The sequence below is a fragment of the Chrysochloris asiatica genome, unplaced genomic scaffold (genome assembly GCF_000296735.1).
Source record: "Chrysochloris asiatica unplaced genomic scaffold, ChrAsi1.0 scaffold00116, whole genome shotgun sequence".
NCBI classification, from domain to species: domain Eukaryota; kingdom Metazoa; phylum Chordata; class Mammalia; order Afrosoricida; family Chrysochloridae; genus Chrysochloris; species Chrysochloris asiatica.
The window spans coordinates 6,604,232-6,619,250 of NW_006408634.1; the positions used below are offsets into that span (position 1 = coordinate 6,604,232).

Here is a 15,019-nt window from a genome sequence, read left to right on the forward strand (position 1 = left end):
GTTCAAGCTCACCAGCTGCTCCTTGGAAACCCTGTACAGGGTGGCTATGGGTCGGAATCGACTCGATGGCACAACAACAATGTTGCAGGTTAGTGCACTGGACTGCAAGGTCGGTTTCAACCGCAAGGTTGTTACTTCCAGCTCACCAGCCTCTTCTCAGAAACCCCATACAGGGTCACTGTGAGTTGGAACCGACTTGACCGCACTTAGTAACAACAAATGTGATGGTTGGAACTACCATTGCCTTGGTAGGGCCAGACCAAATGATTTCACGGGCCTTGTACAGCAGCCCGCAAGCAGGGATTTCTGAGAAGAGACTGTTGGATTTGAACCACCAACCTAACTGTTAACAGTCCAATGCTTATTCTACAGTGCCACACAAGATTCCTCTGAGTGGTTTAGCAGTTAAGACTAAAGATCTCAAGTGGAGACCTGATCTGATGTGATCTGGGATCAGCTGCAATCTGAGAGTTAGCCTAAGTGTTGCAAACCCTAACTTCTGTGACATTCATGAAGCCCAAAGCAATCTACAGGATTAGGTTGTATTTTGACTCAATCTCTTGAGATATAAAGGAGAGAAGTGAGCTGAGCTTAGAGGGATATGCTACCACCAAGAAAGCAGCAGCAGGAATGGAGGGCATTCTTTGGCCCTGGGGGTCCCAACACTGTGAAGCTCCAGGGGGAGATTGATGCCAAGAAGCATGGAGATCTTGGGAATTCTGAAAGGAAACAATGATCTTTCCCCAGAGCCAACAAAGACAAAAAACTTTTCCCTAGAGCCTGTTATCCACACTTCTAACCTCCTAAACTATGAGGATCCATTTCTGGTTGTTATAATCAGACACTTGTGGTATTTCTGTTACAGCACTATTAGAGAACTAAGAAAGTCCCCTGGTACTGGAGAGCTGGCTTCAGGGATCTATGGATCACTAGACCTTTCTTCTGAAGGACCGCTGGGTAAACTAGAACTGCCAGCCTTGGAAGCCAAACATGTTCACCATTTGCCTTGCCCAGGGTCTCTAAGGCTTACAGACATTAGTAGCCAACACACTTGAAGCTCTTGGTGCCAGAGGTGTCTAACACTAACTGTTGATGTTGAAGTCTGGGGGGAGGCAGGGAGGCACCTGAGCCTTCCCTGGGGGAAAGGTGACCTGGTGGAATAGGTTAAAGACCAGGGTAGCACTGTTAGGTATGAGACACAGACACCTAAGAACCCCAGGATCTTGGAACAAGAATAAGAAACTCAGATCTAACGGGGTGCAGATGTCAAATCCTGAGTCCAGGGGGCTGGGAGGTGTAGATCTCCAGGTCCTGGGGTGTGGGCTCTTGGGACCTAGAAGGTAGATGTGAAGGCTCCCGAGAGGGTGAAGGTGGGAATGCCCCAGGTCCAGAGACCATGGATGCCTGGATCCTGGGAGCTTGGTATGGGGAACAGACCCACCTTACAGGCGGCCTGCAGTTCACGGCGCACAAGCTCCTTGAGAGACGGGTGGCCCTCGCTCGGCGGCTGAGTGTACAGTTGGGCCCGGGTGATACCCCGCCAGGTAGAGTCCTCTGGCCAGCCCAGTCTCAGTATAGGTGCGGGCTCCTCTGTCTGGCCTGGCCAATAGGTCAGGCTGTCATTTGCAGAAGTCCCGTTGGTGGTGACAGCAGCTCCCTCAGCCATCCCACCGGGCTCTGGTGTGGCCGCTGTCCAGTCCTGGGCTGAGGCTGCCAGGCTCCGGGCCTCGTCTGTGCTCAGGAAAGGCCGCAGTCCCTCGCGGTGCACACAAGCCTCAAATGCCTCCTGGCCTTCACTCAGCAGAGCCTCCAGTGCCAGCCGCTGGCCTTCATCATACAGGAAGCTAGAGCTGGCCTCAGTCAACGGCAGCCCCTCCGCCCCTGACTCCACGCCTTCCAGTGCAGCCAGCTGGGAAGCTGCCATTGTGGTCTGCTCAGGTCCCTGAGGGTTTGGTTGTCTTTGGGTGACGGACCATTAGGCAGGACCTTGGGAGGCTCGGACCAAGCCCAAATGGCTCCCCGGTTACTATCCTGCCCACTTACTACACTGACCACCTGACGTCTCAGACTGTACAAATCAACTGCCTGCTGGACTCAGCTACACTGTGGCAGACTGCACCTCCCACCACCTGCTGTTCCTGAGGTCTGGGTGACCCCACGACAGGCTCTGTTGGTCAGACTGACCGCTTGGCCCTGTGTCCAACTGTGTCATCCATCAGTTGGCCTCTTTGCCTGACACAGAGCACACTCTGGCTGGCTGGTCATTGGATTCTCAGTTTAAAGCATGGCCATGACAATTCTCCAGGCAGTAACTATGTCTGTACCTAGCCCCCTGACCATCCCCAGCACGTATCACTGGCCTTCTCCCACTACCTCTTGGACTGACACCAATTGCTTGTAAGTGACAATTTTGGTGTCTTGTCTCCTTGGGTCTAGTTGGCTGACCAGTTTTTTCAATCAGCGGCCACAGCCAGCTAGCTATCTGGTTGGCACCTTCTCTCAGACCTAGAGCACTGATTGCTCTTAGTCAGTCTCTCCCTGTTGATCAGGGCTCCTGCTCCCCTGGAGGCTCACACATTCTCCGGCTGCCCCAGGTGAGGTGTTAAAGGGCCATTCTCATCATTATGGAATCTGTCCTTGACTGACCGGCAGCAGGAAGACCAACCAGCCACCCTTTATTGGACCAGATGGCCCTGGCTGTCTCCCTGGCTAAGCTGACCCCCACCTAGCATGAATTTCTGCCTGAACCCCAGTATCTCCTGCCAGTTGACTATATGCTGTCCTGGACCCCCAGTGATCTCTGACCAAAGCCCTGGATTGAGGGCCACTGTGAGCCACTCCTTCCAATCCCAGCAGCCTGGAAAAGTGCCTTCCTTCAGGCCTGTGCTACAAGCCCTGCGAAGAAAAGGTGAAATTGAGCCAGGCTGCCCTCCCTCCGGTGCCCCACCCACTCACCCAGCCTGTACCCACACCTTTTGCCCTTCAGAGCTTAATCCCCCCACCCCAGCACTCTTGCCTTTCCTGTGGACGGCCACCACCAACTGACCTGTCTGGATCGCTTCGGCCCTTCTGGCCTGCTGCCTCATTCATTGCACTTCAGCTTAGGATCCGGCGAACCCAGCCCCTTGTGTACACACCAGGAGGACCAACAGCAAGGGTGCGTGAAAACTCAGGGTCTGAGGGTCCCAATCCCTGAAGCACACACTCACATGGTTCCTGGACTAGAGGACTGACTTCCTGGACCCAGGGGAGCTACACCTGTTCCCACGCATCCCTCCCCCCACCACAGGCCTGCCAGCACTTCCTGGTCCACACCCTGCCCACAGCCCTAAGCACAGGGGAGGGGGAGCTCAGGTCCCTAAGGGTGGGTGTGGCCAACCAGAGAATGCAAGGATGGGTGCACCCGGCTCCCAAAGGGCGGTGCTGTTGACTGTGGAGCGGGCCAGGAGGGGTCTGGACACAGATTGTGCTGAGTGGCCACCAGGGGGCGCCTCTGGATAGAGAGGGGGAACAGGAATCCACTAATCGCTCCCCACCCCACCCCACCCCACACCTCAATCACATTTTCACCTGAAGATTGCACTCCCCCTACCCCCCAATAACACACAGATGTCTGTTGGCATCTAAAATGTTTTTAATAACAGGGCAAAATCTGAGGTTAATTTTTGTAGCCTCGGCTAGCCCGCCGGCCCCTGGCACGCTCGAACTTCGGGCCCTTGGAGCGAACGTAGGGTCTGTGGGGAGAAAAGAAGGCGAGGGAGCCAGTTTAGAGGTGGACACCGGACTTTGAGCAGAGTGAGAATGACCCCAGTGGAGGTAGCAGGGTGGCTGATGGGGAGCCTTAGTGGCCTAGAAGTGCAGGCTCTGCGCCCCAAGATGTAGGCCCAGAAGATCCCACTTCCCAGGAGCTCAGCACCTCACTATGAGTGGGGAGGAAGTGGGAGAGGTTGAGTCCATGGGAGGCTGGCGCCTGGTACTCACTTGGTGTGGCTGTGCGGGGTTCCGGGTGCCTTGCCAAAATGCCTGTACACCTCACGGCCCTTGCGTGGACCTGCGGTGGGGGAGAGGTGGGTAAGGCGGGGGCAGGGGGCTGGGGGCAGGATCTCCTACAGGCTGGGATGCTGCCAGACTCCTCCCTCTCATGTCTTTCCCCACCCGCCGCCTATAAGTGTCACCCACCAGACAGCAGGACAGTCCCACAGCCCTTAGGGGAGTCCAGGGCCAACTGGTCAAAGGTGAGGATCTTGCCCCCAGCCTTGAGGATGCGGCTCCGGGCACGGCTGCTCACGCGCAGTGCACACACCTGACAAAAACAAAACGGGTCAGCGATTATTGTGTGGTGCCCCAGGGGCTGCTGGGACTGACTGACTACCCACCACCATGGCTGGCAGGTAACAAACCCAGTTCCCAGGGGCTTCGTTAGTGGGCAGTGATTGTTTACACCTAGATTCACCTCAAGTCACATTAATGGCCAACCCATTATTACATGCAACGACATGGAGTACAGAGATGAAGGGCTTTGTCCCGAGGTGACAGATGGTAGAGCAAATCTAATCTGGCTTGAGAGCTGCACTGCCAGCCACATCAGAGGAGCCAGGAGCCTGGGCCCACAAAGGGCTTGCCCAGGGCCACTGACCACCGGATGCTCAACCTCACACACTATCTGGACAGATCGGCAGCTGCCACACAGCAGAGCCAGGAAGTGGACACTTGGTCTGCACCCCAGTATCCTGGAGCCCCCACCCCTCACCTTCAGCTTGGGCACCTCCTGAACCCGCACATCATCTGTGATGGTCCCCACGACCACAGCTGTCTTGTTCTCCCGGCCAGGAAGCTTCATCTTCCGGATCTGGGGGAAAGGGTGATGAGAAGCAGTCCTTTCTGGTGTTTAAATCCAATCCCGCCCCAAGCCCAGGACTGTTATGCTCACTAGCAAAGCTAAACCATTCCACCCTGTGAACAGGCCAGGACTCAGCCCAGGTCTGGTGTGGAGAGATCTGCAGATGAGACCTTGAACACAAACTGTTCACCAAACTGAATACCCACAGGAGAGCTTTTCAAAGACATACAGAAGAGGGGACTTGAAAATGGTCATGGGGGATGTCTGTCTTTTCTTTCAACTTTTCCTTTAAAGTTTAAAACAAGGCCAAGCTGTTGGTCGAGGCTACTCTGCTAGAACCACAGGGTAGAGCTTTGCATCCACCAGTGGGTGCAGGAAAGTTGCCCTTGCCCAGGCCACCCACCCTTAAGCCCTCTCTGTAGTCCTCACCATCCGAGAAAGGGACAGGGGTGGCCGGTTGGTGCGACTCATGAACAGCCTCTTCAGCACAACTTGGTTGAAAGTGGAATTGGTCCGTCTTGCCAGAAACCTGTACAGCTGGAGAAGAGTGAGGCATGAGAACATGAACAGTACCCCCAACTTTCCAACGAAAGGGCAGATTACAGTGACTCAGATCAAAAGGGTTCGTAGGGTACCCTGCACAGCTCCACACACTTTCCCCACAGCCCAGTGTGAGGGGCAGAATGGGTCCATGTCCTTCCTTGTCAAGGACTCAGAACTTCCTTACCCATCCCCAGCTGAATACAATACTGAAGCCTTCTTGAATTTATGGGCACAGGGACATAATTAGAGGTTTGAGTTTACCCCATAGACCCCAGTCCCCACAGCAGAATGGGTGCGATGGGAGTCACTGCTCTAGGTTGGGCGAGCCTCACCTTGACCAACAGTCGCAGGTAGATGTCCTGGCTCTTGGGCTCCTTGCGACGAACCTTTCGGTCCTTGTTGTGGCGGATGTCAACTCCCTGTGTGGATGGAGACAGACCATAGACTCTGGATCTGGTAGATCTCTCACCCCAGAGACCTGCTGGGGCCCAGGTCTCTGAAGGCAATTGCTCAAATCCCAGCTCCACTCCCAGCAGACCTCTGGGCAAGTCACTTTAAACCCCCTGGGCTCAAATGACCACTTAAAAAATCCTCAGCACACAGAAAATTGTCAATTCTCGGAACACTGGCACCCCAAAACAAGAAAACACTTAAACCTAAGGCTTACTCTAAATAAGAATCCTCTGTAAGTTAACTTCATTAAAAATATTTTTGTACAGTAACAACCCTATGTAGTGATATTATCCCATTACAAGCTAACAGAAAAGAGCTTACAATTCTCACTACACTGCCTATTTTTCTGAGTTTTCAAGGGGCAAGTCAATAATTCGGTCCTCACACGACTTGCTTTTCACAGATGCACTCTTCCTGTGTTGTTTCTTCCAAAACTCACAGATTCGTGAAACAGAACTGTGTTCCCAATGGATAGATGAGGAAACTGAGGCACAGAACTAGAAAGCAAAGCCTAGAATCCAATGGGAGCCCGTCTGTTCTTGTGAGTCCGGGCACTCGGCTCTTGACTCCCCAGAAAACACAACTCTATAGTGACAGGCAAGGGGAATGGCAGCCAGCGCCTGGGCCCGAATTCTGGATCCACCACTTCGTGGAATGTGAGCCCGACTATATTACTTAATTTCTCCGTACCTCAGTTTGGTCATCTATTTAATGTGTTAATATCGAGGGTGCGGGAGAGACCAGAGCGGACGTTATCCTGACCGATTCCGGGCCCCCAGACCCTCAAAGTAGCCCTCCCGTGTCGGGAGTCGCCTCTTTTGGTCACCCTTGACACCCCTGCCCCATTCTGGCAGGCCCCCAACTCGAGATCATAACAGATGGCGATGGATGACCAAGCCCCGAAGGCCGCCAGAAGCGCTCACCATGATGGCGCCTCCTCCTCAGCCTGGTCCGGAAAGAACGAACGGAGCCGGCGTGGGCGGGGAAAGCGTCCAGCGAGCAGCGCGTAGGACGTCACACGAGCGCGACGCGGCGCTCTAACACAACCCGGCCTCTTTGTGTGTGTCCCGGAGGAATAACCAAAGAGACGGAATTGCTACGTCACGGAAGGAAGGGCCAGCACGTCAGAGGCCTCTCTGGCCCTCACAAGGCCTTGTTCTCTATACTCCTACCGAAGAAAAGGATCGGGGTGCCGGAGAGATGTCGCGCGGAGCTAGTAGGATGCGTTGCGCGATGACGCTCTGGCCTGACGCCGGCGGCCTCTCAGTGGTTCCCGGAGGACTCAGCCGGCTGAGAATTGGCGGTGAGGAAGTGGAGCTAGTTCCGGCTTGGAAAAACCTCTGACCCTAAGCTTCGGTCGTTTTCCTGAGCTGTCTCTCCTCTGCCTTATCTCGCGCTGCACCTAAAGCGCGACTGCAGGTCAGGAGGTCCTACTTGAGGTCTAACTCGAAATGATTTTGCTGCAGTCTCGTCTAGAGCAACCTGTATTCCCACCTTTACGGTTTTACTCCCCACTCCCAGATCGTCCTTCCCTGAATATCCCCAGCCTTCCTCCTCTGGCGGCTGCTTCTCCCAGCCGGAGAGATTCACCTGGCCCAGAGGGAATTGATGCGAGGGAGATACATGGTGGGCAGAGGAGGCCCACTGAAGTCCCGGTTGGGTTGGTGAATGAGTGGGGGAGGTTGGAAATGGGGAAGGGAAAGATGGGAAACCGATTTAAAAAAAGATCCAGAAAGCGGGGGAAGACCTAGAAAAGTGGAGAAAGATTGGGGCGGGGGTGGGCATCCACTGGTGGCAGAGTTGGGGAACTGGAAGGTGGACGCCCAGCAAAGAAAAGGCCTAGAAAGATATGAGATAGTGCCTTGCTCCCATACCCAAACTCATATCCTGGCTCTGCTGCTTTTTAATTGTGACTTCGGCTAGTCACTTAACTACTCTAGGCTTTACTTTCCTAATCTGCAAAACAGATGCTAATAGGCCTCCTGCATTACCACATCAGATGGTTTCCAGGATTATGGGCTAATAAAAGTGCTTAGGATAATGCTGCGTGTGAAATAAATGCTCAAAAGAAATAAATGTTTAGTGTGTGTGACTATAGACGGACTGGCTGGACCAGTCATGAGGTTAACCTGCCCCTCTTTTCCTCTTTCTTTAGGCAGGCTCTGCCCCGAGGTTCAAGCACGCCCGGAAGTACCTGTCTGCCCTCGATGGGCCTATTCATTGCACCTCTCATCTGCAGAGGCAAAGACCAGCCCCGAATCATCTTGGGGCCTGACTCCTTCCTCTCCCTGCTGTGTCCCCAATCGCAGTGGCCGCAGATCAGGGCCTGGGTCAATCTGATGTCCTAGCGGAACAGAGAGCCAGCAAATGAATGGACCTCTTGAAGCAGAGGAACAGTTGGACCAGGTAAGGGCACATCTGAAAGCCAAGACTGCAATACTCGGGGCCACATCATCCAAGGTCCTTCTATGGCAAACCTTCTCTCCAGGTAGATGATTTCACTTTCGCCCCTTTCACAAGTTGAGGCCCAGAGGAGTCTCTCATCACTATCTCCTTTTCCTATCCTCCTGTCTGGGCCTTCTTCTCTCTGACTTAGTCTCCATATCTGAGTCTCAGCTTATTTGATAGGTGTCTCTGCCTTGCTCTCTCCCAGGGCCCCAAGTTCTGAGGCTGTGTCTACCCCTTCATTTCACTGCATTTCTGCCCCTCACTCTTTGAGGCCTTCCTTGGCACATATCACTTACTGTTGTAACTGTGGAGGAGCCTCAGGGTGGCACAAATGGTTAACTGGTGCAACAACGAACTGAAAAGTTAGCGGTTCACATCCACCCAGAGGCAGAGGTGCTTGTCAGTCTACTTCTGAAGCAGCACCACCATCGAAAACCCTATGGAGCGCAGCTCTCCTGACATGCCTGTACTCACCAGGAATTGATACAACAGCAACGGATGGTTGTTGCTACGCTAGCTTGACTGGAAAGTGCATTACTAGGCAAGAAATGAACTTCTTCCTCCACTTGTCTCTTCATCTCTCTGCAGTGCTAATTCTGCATCTCCCGCCATCACCTTCCTTTGCTTCCCTTTCATTCTTACTAGGCCTTTGTGTGTGGCTCTGTCAACATCTTTGCTTTCTGTCTTTCCAGGTCTCGGCCTCTCTCAGCCTTTGGGCCTCCAACATTCTCCCTGCAAGCCCTTCCCCACCCCCTTGAAAGTCTCTCACCGCATCCCTGTTCTGTATCTGTATAGAAAGGCAAGCCACTGGGTCATTCACTGGGCAGATGCTTATCTCATGCCACTCTGGTTTGAGGCCAGTGCAATTTGTGAATTAATGAGCCTCTCCTCCCTGGTTTTCATTCCAGGGGTGTCAGTCATTTTCTGGGTTTCCTGTGACTCACTGGCGCTCGTCTCTGTTTGCGTTTCTGCTTTCTCTAAGTCTCTTGTCATATGTCTGCGTCTGTTTCTTTTGCTTCTCAAAGTTTCTGCTTCGCTGGATCCCTGGGTTTTATTACTCCTTTGCATGTCTCTATGGTTTTGTTGTTGCGTTCCCATGTTGTCAGGCGTAAAGCCTCTTTCCTTCATGTCTCTTCTTTTTAGTAGAACTCTAGAGATGGGACTGGGCTCACGAGCCCTTGACAAAGATGGCGGCGTTGGGAGTGGGTTTGAGGCTTTGACGCCTCCCCTACTGCGTGTTTACCCTCACTTAAGATGACGGCCTGTCTCGCGAGAGGGGATACCCCCCCCTCGCCTATTCTCCGGTTGTCTATCCCTCGGCCAGCCCCTGCGTCAAGCTCCCGAGTTGGTTGGCTCCGCCCCCGCGTTCACTCATTGGTTTTACTCAAGCCGGCTATTCAGCGATTGGCTGAGCCGAGCACACCCTCCCCCCCCCACCCCTAGGTCTGATGGGGTGGTTGGTGTTGACTCAAAGGGCCGCCTGGAGGAGGACCTGGCATGTGAGGAGGGTGCGGGGGGGTCAAGCCTGGGGCCCGAGTGTCGGGGAGTACTGAAGGACCCAGAGGAACAAAGACCGCCGGCCTGGGACTGGGGTGGGGAGTGGAGATGGAATCCCAAGACGGGACTGAGGGAACTAGGGTTCTGTAAATGGGGTGGGGATGGAATCCCAGGAACCGGACACGAGAGTCAGGGACCTAGAGATGGAAGCCCAGGCTCACTTCTGGGGTAGCAGGGGAAATTGGGGGACCAGGACAGTCTGTGTACTCAAGGGACAAAGACTCAGGTCCAGGATTAGATCTGGCATCTGTGCCTGAGAAGTGGGTGAGGGTGGGCAGAGGCAGATACCCCTGAGTGTGCTTTAGATGGGGGTGTGCCTGGGGCCACAACCTCTAGGCCCTGGGAATGTGCTTTAGGCCATGAGGGTGGCTGGGTGGGGCAGTGGGGGACAAAGGTGAGCAAGACAAAGGAGGTGGGATCAGAAGCTGGGCAGAGTGCAGGGATTGCCGGGCGGGCGGGCCTCCAGGGAGGGGACCACAATCTCGGCTCCTACCTCCTCCCTGGAAAACAGACCGCCAGACACCAGGTCAGTGTTGGGGCCAGCTCTGGGCCCCTTGAAGCTGCCTGCATGTAAACTATCTTTCTGGCCCCTGAGCCAGCCCTTTCTCAATCTCCCTTTGTTCCTTACCGCCCCCCCCACCCCCTTCTCTGCCTTTTCCCTCCTAATTTTGTCCCAAGGGCTTCTGACTCTTAGTCTCCTGGAGTTCCTAAATGCTTCACTCCTCCCAGCAATCTGGCTTTCATCCTGTGGTGGCTGAACATCTCCTTCTAGGTGTTCCTCTGCCTCACAGACCTATGCTCTTTCCTGGATCTGAGTCCCTCTCCCTTGTTATTCTCCCCTCTGGGGGAAGGGGGGATAGAAGTGTGTGTTTCTCTCCTGGCATGGCTTTTTCTGCTTGTATCTCCTCTATCCTGAACCTGCTCCTCTGCCTTATTTCCGCCCCCAAAAATTTCATCATCTTCTAACATGATCACTGTAGGTTGTATTTCTGCATCTGGTTTCTCTGCCATCCCTTAAGAATGTAAACTCCAGAGGAGCAGGAATTTTATGTGGTTTTGTTCCCCACAGTTTGTATCCCAAGTGTCAGATGGAGGCATCCTAACCAAGTGAAGGAATGCTTTCCTGTTTGGGTCTGTTTCTCTCTTGGTCCAATCACACCTGCTGGTGGCCATATTCTCTTATCCACAGGCCCTGCCACTCCCTCCCTCCCTCCCATTCCACATCCTAGGGGTCCTAGACTCTAACCTCTGTCTTCCTCCCTCCCCACAGAGGCTGGAGCTGATCTGGAGTACCTTGGACAGGGCCAAAGCCATGGCCCCTCCAGCGCCACTCCCGTCAGCTAGCACCCCACTCCTGCATGGAGAGTTTGGATCCTACCCGGCCCGCGGCCCCCGCTTTGCCCTCACCCTGACATCGCAGGCTCTGCATGTCCAACGACTGCGTCCAAAACCTGAAGCCCGGCCCCGGGGTGGTCTGGTCCCCCTGGCTGATGTCTCGGGCTGCTGTACCCTGCGCAGCCGCAGTCCCTCAGACCCCGCTGCCTACTTCTGCATTTACACCTACCCCCGGGGCCGGCGTGGAGCCCGGCACAGAGCCACACGTACCTTCCGGGCCGATGGGGCAACTGCCTATGAGGAGAACCGCACCGAGGCCCTACGCTGGGCCACCACCCTCACGTGCCTGCTTCGTGGACTGCCACTGCCTGGGGATGGGGGTGAGATGCTGGACTCCCTTTATGTATGTGCATGAGGTCCCTGGCTGAATGGGTGATGCAGACAGAGGTGGCTTCCAGAAAGAGCAAAAGAGTGTCCCTCCTGGGTGGTGCAAATGGTTAAGTGCTCACTCAGAGCTGGAAGGTTGGTGGTTTAAACCCACCCAGAGGTGACTCAGAAGACAGGGTGGCAATCTCCTTCCAAAAGGACCTTGCCTTGACAACCTCCTTCTGGAGTGCGGTTCTACTCTGCACACACTGGAATCGACTTGGTAGCAGCTGGCAGGCAGAGGGAAGTGATTGTCTGCTGCCCCTGCCAGACCCCTGCTCTCTCCCTTCTTCCAGGGTCTTGAACCCAAATGAGTTAGAGGCCATCAGACTGGTTGAGGCAGAAGACTGATAAAGTCTTCCACCCAGGGTGACAGTTATTAAAGAGCCATGCCGGGGTGGCCCTGGCTCCCACCTGGGAGGGTCAGAGAAGGCTTCCTGGCCTAGGTCCCCTCTGGGATCCTTAGTTGGTGCAGGAAGGATAGTCCGTGGTCTCCAGCTCGTGGGCCTTTCTGGGTCCTGCTGACTGTCTGGAAGCCGTCAGGCCCTACAGGGCCTCAGGGCAGTAAGCTGCTCCTGGCATCCTGGTCTTCAGATGAGCACAGTAGAAACTGCACCTCTTCCAATGCCAGGAGCTCAAGGGCTCTGGGATTACCAAACCTTTGTTTCAGCACCTGAGAGAGGGAGGGAAGGTGGGAGGCCCTGTATACCTGAGCCTGGCCAGGTGCGCTCAGACTGGAAGGAAAACAATTCCCAGAAGACTCGATACCACCACCCCCTCTTTTCTCTGCAGAAATCAGCCCTGAACTGCTGCCCAGGTCACCCCGCTTACTCCTATTGGTCAATCCCTTTGGGGGGCGCGGCTTAGCCTGGCAGTGGTGTAAGAACCACGTGCTGCCCATGATCTCAGAAGCAGGGCTGTCCTTCAACCTCATACAGACAGGTGAGTGGGGGACGGAGCAAGGCCAGGTCTGCTGGGTCCACAGAGAGAAAGTAAAAGTGCTCGAATCAGTCCTGGGGGAATAATGGGAGATGGGTCTCCTGGGTCTTGGAATAGGGTGGTTAAGGGCTGGAACCCACTGGCTTCCCACTTCAGAGCGGCCGAACCATGCCAGGGAGCTGGTCCAGGGGCTGAGCCTAAGCGAGTGGGACGGCATCGTCACGCTCTCCGGAGACGGGCTGCTCTATGAGGTAGGACAGGAGCACCCCGCCTTGCGCCCTGCGCCCCTGGAGATCCCAGAGACCAGGACCAGGATCCAGGAGGCTGGTCTCCCACCCTGCAGGTGCTGAATGGGCTCCTGGATCGCCCTGACTGGGAGGAAGCTGTGAAGACACCTGTGGGCATCCTCCCATGCGGCTCAGGCAACGCACTGGCCGGAGCAGTGAACCAGCATGGGGGGTAGGTCAGGTCTCCGTGCTGCGGCTCCTGCTGCCTTCTGAAGCTAAGGAGCTAGGGAGGGAGGGCTATGTCCAGGGAATAAGGATCTGGTACATCTGCCTGATAGTGCAATGGTTAAGTACTCAGCTGCTTGCCCAAAGTCTTGTCAGTTCAAACTCATCCAGCAGCCCTGGAGATCTGCTCCAAGAGGTCACAACCTAGCAAAACCTTAAAGGGTGGTTCTAATCTTGTCACATGGGGTCCCAAGGGCTCAGAACCCATTTGATGACACCAGTCAAGACCAGCCTCTACATCACCGCCCTCAGTCCAGATAGAGCCTTCCAGTCCCAGATGTTGTCTCCTGTCTGTGTCCTTGAACTGTGCCTGGCACAGTAGGCACTGGGTGAATAGAACAACAGGACAGGTTCATCTGGAGGGGGCTGCCCCTCCACCCCCCAAGTAACAGGTTTTCCCGCCCAGCTTGTCTTTTACCCCAGGCCTGAACAGTATGTCTCTTACCCGCCCCCATTTGCTCTCTCCTTCTCCCTTGGGTGTCACCCACCTTGTTTGTGGCTGTGAAGGTTTGCGCCAGCCCTGGGCCTCGACCTTCTGCTCAACTGTTCACTGCTGCTCTGCCGGGGTGGTGGCCGTCCACTGGACCTGCTCTCCGTGACGTTGGCCTCAGGCTCCCGTTGTTTCTCCTTTCTGTCCGTGGCCTGGGGCTTTGTGTCTGATGTAGACATCCAAAGTGAACGCTTCCGGGCCTTTGGCAGTGCCCGCTTCACTCTGGGCACGGTACTGGGCCTCGCCACGCTGCACACCTACCGAGGACGTCTCTCCTATCTGCCTGCCACTGGGGAACCCACCTCACCCAGGCCCACACCTGCACATGGCCTGCCCCGGGCCAAGTCGGAGCTGACCTTGGCCCCTGAGCCATCGCTGCCCATGTCCCACTCACCCCTGCACCGCTCTGTTTCTGACCTGCCCCTGCCTCTTCCCCAGTCTGGCTTGACATCCCCTGGCTCACCTGACCCCCTGCCTACTTTGTCCCTCAATGGTGGTGGCCCTGATTTAACCAGGGACTGGGGTGGGGCTGGGGATGCTCCACTGTCCCCAGACCCACTGCTGCCCTCACCCCCTTCTTCCCCCAGAGGAGCTGTCCCATCACCCATTACCAAAGGGGCCCCAGAGGAAATTCCGGTGCCCACTGAGGCCCCACCTCCCCACCATGACACTCAGGCAGCTGCCTCAAGCTGCGGCCCACCTGATCACCTACTGCCGCCTTTAGGCATGCCTCTGCCCTCTGGTTGGGTGACCATGGAAGACGATTTTGTGCTCCTTTTGGCCATCTCGCCTAGTCACCTGGGTGCTGACATGGTGGCAGCCCCACACGCTCGCTTTGATGACGGCCTGGTTCACCTATGCTGGGTGCGTGGTGGCATTTCACGGGCCACCCTGTTACGCCTTTTCCTGGCCATGGAGCGTGGTAGCCACTTTGGCCTCGGCTGTCCACAACTGGGCTATGCCGCGGCCCATGCCTTCCGCCTCGAGCCCCTGACGCCCCGCGGCCTGCTAACCGTAGACGGTGAGCTGGTGGAATATGGGCCGATGCAGGCGCAGATGCACCCCGGACTGGCGACCCTGCTCACGGGACCACCTGGCCTCCCAGGAGGCGTTCCCTGAGCTTCCCAGGGAGCCTGGGGCCCGCTGAGGGCGGGGCCTACATTCCAATGTGCTGGGGTTCTGAGCTGGGGGCATGGTCTACCTGTTAAGAGTTAGAGTGGAAGGCCCGGGCCCTGGTCCCATCGCTAGATTGCATTTGCCCCTGAGGACGAAATGGAGCTGAAGGGTGGCCTGAATTCCAGGGGTGGGCATGACTGACAAATGGTTACGCCCTGAGGGGACGGCTTATCGGGCTAGGGTGGGGCCCAGTATGGCTCTAACCAGATCCTCCTCCCACTTCCGGCTCGGAGGGCAGGTACGCTAGGGGTGGGGCCTAGCTATCACGCGGTTCCATGACAGGACCCAGAAGAGGCAGGC

General features: G+C 55.6%; 3 protein-coding genes across 3 annotated transcripts in view; 1 reads left to right on the plus strand and 2 right to left on the minus strand.

The window, feature by feature from the left end:
* The window catches only part of FAM83E (family with sequence similarity 83, member E), an 18,153-nt gene extending 16,229 nt beyond the window's left edge, over nt 1–1,924 (minus strand). The window contains exon 1 of the mRNA XM_006868164.1: nt 1,442–1,924. Within this exon, the coding sequence (XP_006868226.1) occupies nt 1,442–1,924 (483 nt within the window). The remainder of the gene's footprint in view (nt 1–1,441) is intronic.
* Nucleotides 1,925–3,617: 1,693 nt separating this feature from the next.
* Nucleotides 3,618–6,795, minus strand: LOC102830241 (ribosomal protein L18-like). Its single transcript, XM_006868165.1, has 7 exons — nt 6,760–6,795; nt 5,716–5,802; nt 5,270–5,377; nt 4,751–4,849; nt 4,180–4,303; nt 3,982–4,051; nt 3,618–3,734 (listed from the first exon to the last, which is right to left on the minus strand). Exons 1-7 carry the CDS (start codon nt 6,760–6,762, stop codon nt 3,659–3,661), a joined length of 567 nt encoding a protein of 188 aa, XP_006868227.1. The 5' UTR covers nt 6,763–6,795; the 3' UTR covers nt 3,618–3,658.
* A 1,408-nt stretch (nt 6,796–8,203) lies between these two features.
* On the plus strand, nt 8,204–14,662 carry SPHK2 (sphingosine kinase 2). The gene is made up of 6 exons (XM_006868393.1): nt 8,204–8,242; nt 11,262–11,556; nt 12,395–12,544; nt 12,698–12,792; nt 12,885–13,000; nt 13,561–14,662. Exons 1-6 carry the CDS (start codon nt 8,204–8,206, stop codon nt 14,660–14,662), a joined length of 1,797 nt encoding a protein of 598 aa, XP_006868455.1.
* Nucleotides 14,663–15,019: the final 357 nt, after the last annotated feature.

Bases quoted from the DNA above. Each gene is read 5' to 3' on its own strand.
- LOC102830241 (XM_006868165.1), bottom strand. The intron at 4,304-4,750 runs GTGAGGGGTGGG...TGTTTTTGTCAG, and splicing joins AGGAGGTGCCCAAGCTGAAG to GTGTGTGCACTGCGCGTGAG. The intron at 4,052-4,179 runs GTGGGTGACACT...CCCCCACCGCAG, and splicing joins TGGGACTGTCCTGCTGTCTG to GTCCACGCAAGGGCCGTGAG.
- SPHK2 (XM_006868393.1), top strand. From the start codon at position 8,204: ATGAATGGACCTCTTGAAGCAGAGGAACAGTTGGACCAG. The intron at 11,557-12,394 runs GTGAGATGCTGG...TTTTCTCTGCAG, and splicing joins GCCACTGCCTGGGGATGGGG to AAATCAGCCCTGAACTGCTG. The intron at 12,793-12,884 runs GTAGGACAGGAG...CCCACCCTGCAG, and splicing joins GAGACGGGCTGCTCTATGAG to GTGCTGAATGGGCTCCTGGA.